Here is a 9,200-nt window from a genome sequence, read left to right as displayed (position 1 = left end):
AAAAAGTAATATGAGCCAATTCAAAAGTAAAAGTTTATTGTTTTTCATTGATGGTGTTTTAATGAGTTTGCATCAGTAGAGAAGAACTTGCATTGTATTTGGGTTATAATTAAGCCTTTATGTTGGAAAAAAAGAGTTTGAAACATCCTTCTTTTTTAATTTCAAAATATTAAGGGGGTACAAATGTTTTTGTTACATGGATACCATGTAAATGCTTAAGTCAGGGCTTTTGGTTTTCCCATCACCAGAATAGTGTTCACTGTACCCAACAGGTAAATCTTTATCCCACGTCTGCCCTCCCAGCCTTCCCCCTTCTTGGTTTCCAATAACCTTTACATCTCTTTGTCTCTGTGTGTGCCCATCGTTTAGCTCCCACTTATTAGTGAGAACATATGGTGTTCAGTTTTCCATTCCTGAGATGCTTTCCTTAGGATAATGGTCTTGAGTTCCATCCAAGTTACTGCAAATGACATTATTTCATTCCTTTTTTTTCTTTTCTTATCTAGGGTTTCTGAAACGATTTCTATACCTTTTCTAGGGCTAAAATGTATTTTTTACAAATGACCAGAAGATGGCAGCATTTCAGAATCTTCCACGTCACTCCCTTCTCAGAGAGCAAACATTTCACCAATTATTCCTAAATCCAGCCCCCGCTTATAGCTTTAAATAACAACGGGTTACCCACAAATAACTAGATGGTCATGAAATTCAATGTTTATGGTGTTCAGCTTACTTGAGCAATGTATTTCCGTGGCCCTGGCTTCACTGTCCCTAGAACTTTGAAGTGAATTTGAATCAGTTGATCGTTCTTGATTACCTTGTAGGAATCTCCTAGAAGCTGAAACAAATTCACTCTTGAGGGATAAATAACTTCTATATGTGTCCACCTCCACTGTGACTCAGATCTCAAAAGAAAAAAAAAGAACCAAGAGACTTGGGTTTGAGATCTGACTGCCATTTTTTGACTACAGACAAGTTAACGAAGCATTCTGTGTCAGAACACTTATCTATATAAGAAGCCCTTCATGGCCTCCAAGATCTTTTCTAGATTTAGAAGCCATAATTTAGTCATCTTTCAAGCACTCTTGCCACCATCAATAATGCTTCGAAGACTCCCCTAACTGGTTCACTAACACTGATGCAAAAGTAATTGGAGATTTTTACTATGCAAAATACATTATTCAGTATAAAAATTAGACAATAGAATAAAAACCGAACTCTCAAAGCAAAATGATGGAAAATTTTGATTGTAAAAATATTACTCTTAGGAAAGTATTTCCATTATGACAATTCTGATAAAAATAGCAATCAGGCTGCTAGGATCTTAGCTATGTGGTTTGGAGGAGAAGGGTAAGAAATCTGGGACTTCCTAAAAACAGGGCTGGAGGAATTAACCTAGCTGTAGGGCTGTTCTCTGTGGAAGGAGGAAGAAGAGAAGGTTAAAAGGGGCCATCCGGAAAAATCAGTTTTCTTAGAAGGGCTTCCCAGAAGGCCTACACCATGCTTTCTTCTTCCCTTGCGTTGGCCATCCTATCTACAAGGGATGCTGGAAAATGTAGTCTTTTATCCAGAAACATTGCTGCCTCTAACTCTTCTTGTTAGCAAGAATAAAGGGGAGAAAGATAGTGCCATACTGATCTGGGAGGGGTTCCAAATATGTGCGCCTCCTAGAAATGGCTTGAGATGACTAGAGATGTCCAAGAAGCATTAATATCACTCAAAGTCAGATGAGCAGCAGCCCTGGGGTTCTGGATCATGGGTCTATTCAAAGCATGATGCAACATAGGCTGCAAAATAACCTGGATAGCTCATAAGAACTCAGCAGATCATCAGAGTGCCCCAAAAGTGAACTGGGCTTTGGGGTGTCAAAGATAAACAGTGGACATTTAGTTAAAGCAATGAAAATACATTTTTTTTCAGCAACTACTGACAGTAGGGGAGAGAGCTGAGCTCCAGTCTGATTTACGTAGAGGCGATTTGGGCATTTTAAAGAGAGAATGAAGGAGAGTGGAGAGCAAGAGCTCAGCAGATTCAGAGAAGCAGAAAAATTACAAAGGGTTATTCCATGTCAGTGCCATTAGGCCAGCTGTGTTTGCGAGCTGGCAATGATGGAAGTTAAGATTCTACCTCCCTACAGAGACTGGGAGACAGAGTCTGTAGCCTTCCAGATGATTGCATTTCAAAGGCATGGCTCTCAGGTCCTTGAGAGAGGGAATTCTGAGTTGTAAGAGATACATATTCACAGTTGTAAGCACCTGTTAGTAAATATTCCAATAAAGGACAGAAGCCTATCTCTGATGTTGGCTCAAGCAAACAGTAAATGATCCTGGCTTTCTCAGGCAGGTTTTTTAATGGCAGGGGTGGGGGCTTTAAGGTCATCCTGGGGATATAGCCTTGTGCTGCTGGCGGCCATGTTAGAGTTTGGTCAAGTCTCCTAGTGCAAGGATTTGGACCGAGCCGTTACGTGTGGAGAGTTCTGAAGTTCTCAGGGACTGCAAGAATGTGTTTAAATTAGGAAACCAGGGCAAAAGGACAGTCCTAGGAAGGAAGCAAGATTTAAAAGATGACTCACATCAGGAGCAATGGGGAGCAGCGCTGAGAGGGTAGACCAAGTTCAAATTTAGATTCTAACCTCTAGAGAGTACGGGATGCCTACATTTGCCTGCCTTACTCTGGATGGGCTTGTTAGCTGGGTGGAGCTGATCCTGCAGATTTTAACATCCAGGGACTGTGGCTAAGCAGAGCTAAGACTAATAAAAAATATTCCAAGCAGATTTTCTGTGATCAAACACATAACATCTGAACAGATGTGTTCAGTGTGAGGCAGTACTCAGAGTGAGGCAATACTAAGCACCAAAGTCAAACAAGACTCAACTTTTTTAAGCACAAGCCCGCACTCTGGCTCTCCCCCACTCTTCTGTCTACATCCTCACACCGCTATGTCACCTGGTCCTCCAGACTGCCTTCCAGTCTCAGGGACATACTGATCATCATCCAAGGGCCACCTAATAACTGCTGTCCTCCTGTCCCAGCCAAGTACTGCATCTAGTTGCTTTGAGAACCCAAAGACTGTGCTCTCATTCTCTTTCCTGTACGTTAGCAGTAGGACTTCTTTGCAAGCAGGTGAGTTGACATGGGAAAGCAGCCTCCACCGTGGTGAGCTCTTGCAGTGAATCAGAAAGGACTTCCTTCTCAGTTCTTTCTAATTGTTCTCAGTGCACAGTCCACGAGATGGAAGCCATGAAGACGGTTTGCCAGAGTTTCCGGGAGCATTTAGAGGAAGTTGAACAGCAGCTTATGGGACAGCAGGCACTCTTTTCCAGGGACATGTCAGAGGAGGAAAGGTAATTATCTAAGGGAGCCATAAAAGTACCAGCTCACACACCTGGAGCAAGGAAGGTAATCAGGGCAGGACAGACGAGCACCCTGGAGCAGGGCTACCGAGAAATCGGAGGCTTTTCCTTTGGTTTCATGGTCTTGTTCTTGCTTTCTCAGTGGGAGTTTGTGAGGGCCATTTGCTAGACAGGAACACTTACTCTTTAAGGCAAAGGCTATTTGAGAAGGTCAGAAGAAGGGCAGTCAGGGGTGTTGCCAGAAGGATGTTAAAGAATAAATGTGAACGGGGCTCATGCAAATGCAAATGTTGGGAGTTCTTAGAGTTTTGAAAATTTACATTATTTTCACAGGGATTACAACGTGCACCCAAAGTAAATTTGTCCATTGCCTGGGGCTAAGGGATGGGAATCAGGTTTCACTGTAAAGGGGCAGAGGGTTCTTACTGGGGAAATGGAAATGTTCTAACACTGGATGGTGGTGATTACACAACTTGGCAAATTTATTAAAATTTATTAAAATTCATTGAAATGTACTCTTAATACAGGTGAACTTTATGACCCATAAATTATACTGCAATAGAATTGTTTTAAGAAAAAGACAACCTGTCCTAGTAATGTATCTATGTCTGCGACTGACACAAATAAAGAAGGTGACATTCTCTTTTAATTTCAAAGGAAGAACCTATATTATGAGAGAGACAATGGAACATTGTACCTGGGGGTCATTATTAAATTTGATTGTTTTCTATTATTTACCTGCAGGGAAGAGGCTGAGCAACTGCAGACATTACGTGATGCCTTGAGGCAGCAGGTGGCAGAGCTGGAGTTTCACTTAGGAGACCGGGCTCGGCAAATCAGAGAAGGGATTCTGCTGGTACGGGCGCTGGGGTGTGGAGTTTGGCTGCATCCAGCCCTCCATGGGAAGGATGCATTAAATGAGGAATCTAATTGTGCAACCATTTTAGAGTCTAGAGTTATGTGCTGTCGCCTTTGTTTTAAGTTACATAGAAGTACTTTGGTTTGCTCAAGGCCACACCACTAGCTGGTGGTGATTCAGGGTTAGAATTCAGTTCACCTAATGCTATGCCAATCTTCCCTTCCCCCATAAATAAGAGAGAAGTACCATTAATTCATTTTCTGAATGAGAACAAGAATCACAGTCATGGTGAAGCTCATCTTTGGAGCCTATACCATAATCTGCTGCTGGCTTGAAGAGCCCATTCTAGATAATTCACCATCTCATAATGCCTTGTTCACAAGTCTGAGTCAGCTGGGTTTTTTGCAAATATGATATATTGTCTACTCTTTTTTGTTCTCGTTTTCCTTTTAGCAGCTGGAGCTTTTCACAGAAGAACCACCCGAACACTATACAAATCTCCATCAATAGAACTGGGCAAAAGAAAAAAACGGCCAGACTTTATGTGCTAGAATCCACCCAGCCATGGCCCAGGAGCTGTCTTTCCTCCCAACGATGGCCAGCAGGCTCTCTGCTCAGGTGGGACCCAGTTGGCTGCCTTTGCTCCACCCACCTTGGAGAGCAGCACCAGGATGTCTCCTCCATCACCATCTCAGGCAGAGTTAGGTCCAGCCCCTTCACCAAATTGTCTTGTTGGAGAAAAGGATACAAATGTCTTCCTCTAGATCCAAGCAGTTTGATAACCTACGTGCAAGCTGTAGCAAGGAAAAAATCTAATTTCCCCCAAGGAGAAGGATCTACCAACCTTTCATCAGCTTTTTTTTTTCATAGTCTAGCCTATAGTTAAACCCAGGAGGGACTTAGAATATTTTAATACTCATTCAATATAGCATAATTGAGCATCCTAGTATGTGCCAGGCACAGGGTATACAGTGGTGACCAAATGGTATACAGTCTCTTCCCTGCTGGAACTCACAGTCTAGTGGGGAGATAGAATATAAATACATATACACATTTATAATTAAAAACAGTGACAGTGCTTTGAAGGAAATAGCAAGGTTTTATGAAAAAGAGCACAGCAGGGAGTCTGATAGAGCAGATGTCAGGAGGGCATGCTTGAAGGAATGACAACAGAACAGGAAAAGAGTATCCATGCCTCACAGGTACCAGTGTCTGAAAGCCTCCAGCCAGTCTTCCAGTGGGAGTATCAGTGAAGCACCTACTGTGTGCCAGGAATTCTTACGGTGCTGGATACAGCTGGGAACAAGGCAGAATTTCTACTCATAAATAATTGGAAGAAGAGTAAGACAAGAAACCCAACAAACAAATAATTTCAATCCTGACAAGTGCCACAGAGAAGACACTGTGACGGTATTGCAGAGGGTGACTTAGCGTGGAAAGTGCGCTACACGAGTCCGGGCAGGGAAGGCCTCGCCACGGGAAGGCTATTTGGGTAAGAGCTGCAGGTGAGGGAGAGACGGCCACAGGACATGCTGGGAAAGAACATTTACAGCAGGAGGAATGGAAAGGCCACACTAGGGCCAGGAGTCTTTAAAAGTCTGGATTCTTTTTCCACGGGCAGTGGAAAGCCATCGTAGGTTTAAACTGGGCTGTTGCATGATCGGATTTACGTTTTTCATTCACTCTGGCTGCCCTGTGAAGAAAGCACCACAGGGCTACCGTGGGGCAGAGCTGCAGGCGGGAGGCTGCTGGGGTAATCCCCAGGCGTGGGAGGTTCCACCCCAGAGAAAGTGCGAGGAGCTGTACACAGAGGCCAGAGGCACTGGGCCTCTAAGGAATGAGGACAAGATGAAGAATGGAATAGTCAGGAAAAACTGCATGGAAAAGGAACGCCAGGAGGAAAGTTTATAATTTGTATGAGAATATGGGCAGGCAGAGGTCCCTTCCTAGCAAAGAGCAGAGAGTCTACTCCTTTTGAAGCCGCCCGCTACCAGAACTGTTCTCATGGTCTGTTTTCCTTCTTCCTCCATCCTTCTGGGAGCTATGCTGTGGCGTAGCACATGCCGTGGTAGTTGACTGACTCTGAGGGAGCCATCTTCCTTGCCTTTTGGAAAGCCTTTGACTCAGGGGCCCTCGCACCCTTGGGACCATCCCGCTGTTTCCTCCATCGACTACACTCCTCAGAGCATGGAAATCCCCATTCTGTCCCAAAATCTTTTCTTTTACTCTCCCCATTCTGCCTCCATCAATATACACACGTGCGCTCAAGGCATCTACACCCCAATTCCCAGCTCTCTCCAAGTCCCAGCCCAGCAGTTTCTTCTGTCCACAAGACATAGTCACCTGAAAGACTTGCCCACAAGTCCACTCAGTTTCTAAAACTGATCTGGTCATTGCCCCAAACCCGCTCGCCATCCCGATACTCTCTCTGTCAGTGGCACGGCCTTTGTCCTTGCTGGTGGGCCCAGAGAGAACCATGGTGGGCAACATCTCCCCGTCTCCACGCTGCTGCCTCAGAGTCGGTCAGCTACCACATCACTACCGAGTTTACTGCCACAAGGAAGCGCCCAGAAGTCCCCTCAGAACCAACACCCGGTGACAGCACCACGCAGGGGGCCTCCTAACTGCCTTAAGCTCTCCCTCAGGCACCACGTGAGTCATATTTCCCTGACCTAGGGTGAGTACCCTGGAAGTACTTTTAGAATTTCCCTGAGAACCAGAGAGAAATCCCAGGATCATACCTCCCAGAGCAGCCTTCCACCAAAAATAAAACTCCATGCCCTGGCGTCGCTATGCCTCTCTCCTCGCCTCCCCCTGCCACATCTGCCTTGGCCATGTCCCCATTTTGGCTCCTACATCATGGCTCAGCTGCCAGCCATATTGACTGCTGATAAATTGCATCTGTTCTCCACCCCACCCTACCCCCGAATTGCTTTCCTTTCTAAACTTTTTAATCTCTTTACTCTTCATTTGAGTCTGACTTTTAGCTTCCACTTCCCCATGTAGACTTTGACCTTGCCTGACGTTTCTACCTTGTTCCTTCCCTGTAACACCCACTGAATGAAGAAGAATGCCTGGCTCTGGGCCCTCCCTGACCTGACAGCCATCTGCCTTACAAGTCTTATATCCTACTCTGCCCTCAAGTGAATCTTAAATCCTATTCCCCTAAACCAACTGATGCATTCCTGCTCTGTTTCCTTTGCTGATAGTGCACATGAAGTATCTCTCCAGTAATCCTGGGTCAGACCCCATCGCCTGCACTGGCTTTCTCTGATGATCTCTGGCCGAAGGGACCCTATTTTTTCAGAACTCCTGTATCACTACACATCTTTATTAGGACACTTCTAACCTATGCCTTGTGTTACCATTATCTGTGTAGGTTGTATTTTCTCCACCAAACTTAAAACTCCTTGAGGGCTATCTAGCAACCCCTATGCATGGATTTAAAAGAAATCATCGGGATGAAAGCACGGACTCCCTCCTTTATCACGTGTGATCTTGGGCACTTGCTTTCTTTAACCTTATTTCTTCCTTTGTAAAATAGGGATAAGAAAAGCAAACTGACTATTTTCAAAAAAAAAAAAAATCCAGGGTTATTGGACAGAATAAATAGAGTAAATCCTGTGCACTGTTAAATTCAGTGCCCATCACATATAAGCGTTCAGTGTGTGTTGGCTATTATTACGAGTGCACATACCAAGAACTCAATTAATGCAAGCTGTAATGATCTTCCTTCTGTTGAAAAGTACTCTGTTAGCAAAGTACTTTATGCACAAAGAATATTAACAAATTCTTGATGAATGAATGAGATGGGAATAAACCAGCGGTCTCAGGAGAGAATGAAGAGAATGATCTGACTGTGGCAGAAGCACTATTTTAGGTTGTAGCAAGAGCTAAGTTTAGATTTTAAAAGGGGGTTCATTTATGGGTGGATTTGGCAATCAGGCAGATGACTTCAGATATGGTGAAGGAGGAAAAAGAGACCCATCTCTGCTGAAGGATAGTATATGGAATCCCCAAAGATCTCCAAATATTCAATGGTATTTCCTGGTTTACTCTCCTAACTCTCCAACAAAGAGCACAAAAGGGGAAAAGAAATGAAGAGAGGCTGTCCCATCCCACCCAGAAACTTTGCTGTCTTCAGTGCATGATCAACTGATTGCTGATGCTACTTCCAAATACCACCCCCATTCTCAGGCATTCAGAGTCAGACTAAATTACACCACACATTTCTCGTTTTGTACAATAAATCTCTGACATATACAGAACTAAGATAAGGAGAGAGTGACCTACAAAGGTACACGCTGAGTCTTGCAATTTATTATTAATAAGAAGCAACTGAGCTCTGGAGCTAAATCCAGGGTTGGGGGCTTAAATTCAACTCCACTACTTGTTATTTATGTTGGTTAAACTATTTAGCCGCCCTAAGCCTCAGTGTCATTATCTATAGTTTACAGAGTTAGTGCACTCCAGCCCTTTAGAGCAAGCCTGGAACACGGTTAGGGCTCAGTAAATAGTAGTGTTGATAATTAGGATGATGGTGATAATAACAAGAGTAGATGCAGTTTACGGAATGTCTACCTACAGGCAAGGTACTGGGCTAAGCACTGTATGTGCATTATCACTCATCCTCACAACAATCTGGAGAGATAGGAATTAATCTACATATACACACACACACACACACACACACACACACACACACACACTCACTCAAGAAGACTAGACCGTCTAAGTTCTGGCAACTAGTAAAGGATTGAGTTGACTTTCTGATTTCCTGATTTGTTAAACCAATGATTCATCATTATGGCTCTGCCAAGCCTTGGGGCTTATGTGGAGCCCACTGATGGCCCAAATCAACCAGAGTATCCCCGCTTACGTCTGCATTAAACATTGGGCATTAGCAGAGATTTTTCCCTTAAGAAAAAGATCTCATTGCTATAGATAGGCTTGAAAAACACTGCACTGTGCTAATCACCTCTGACTCT

General features: G+C 43.9%; 1 protein-coding gene across 1 annotated transcript in view; it reads left to right on the top strand.

Annotated features, from left to right (window-relative positions):
* LOC105805808 (coiled-coil domain-containing protein 129-like) overlaps positions 1-4,976 on the top strand; it is a 19,659-nt gene extending 14,683 nt beyond the window's left edge. Inside the window, 4 exon segments of the mRNA XM_012638760.1 lie at positions 3,217-3,344; positions 4,098-4,209; positions 4,666-4,777; positions 4,780-4,976. Coding sequence (XP_012494214.1) covers positions 3,217-3,344; positions 4,098-4,209; positions 4,666-4,777; positions 4,780-4,976 — 549 coding nt within the window.
* Positions 4,977-9,200: the final 4,224 nt, after the last annotated feature.

Source organism: Propithecus coquereli, unplaced genomic scaffold, assembly GCF_000956105.1.
Source record: "Propithecus coquereli isolate 6110/MARCELLA unplaced genomic scaffold, Pcoq_1.0 Scaffold134, whole genome shotgun sequence".
NCBI lineage: Eukaryota > Metazoa > Chordata > Mammalia > Primates > Indriidae > Propithecus > Propithecus coquereli.
Note: the sequence above shows the minus strand (reverse complement) of the source record. Positions and strands in the feature narration are given on the sequence as shown.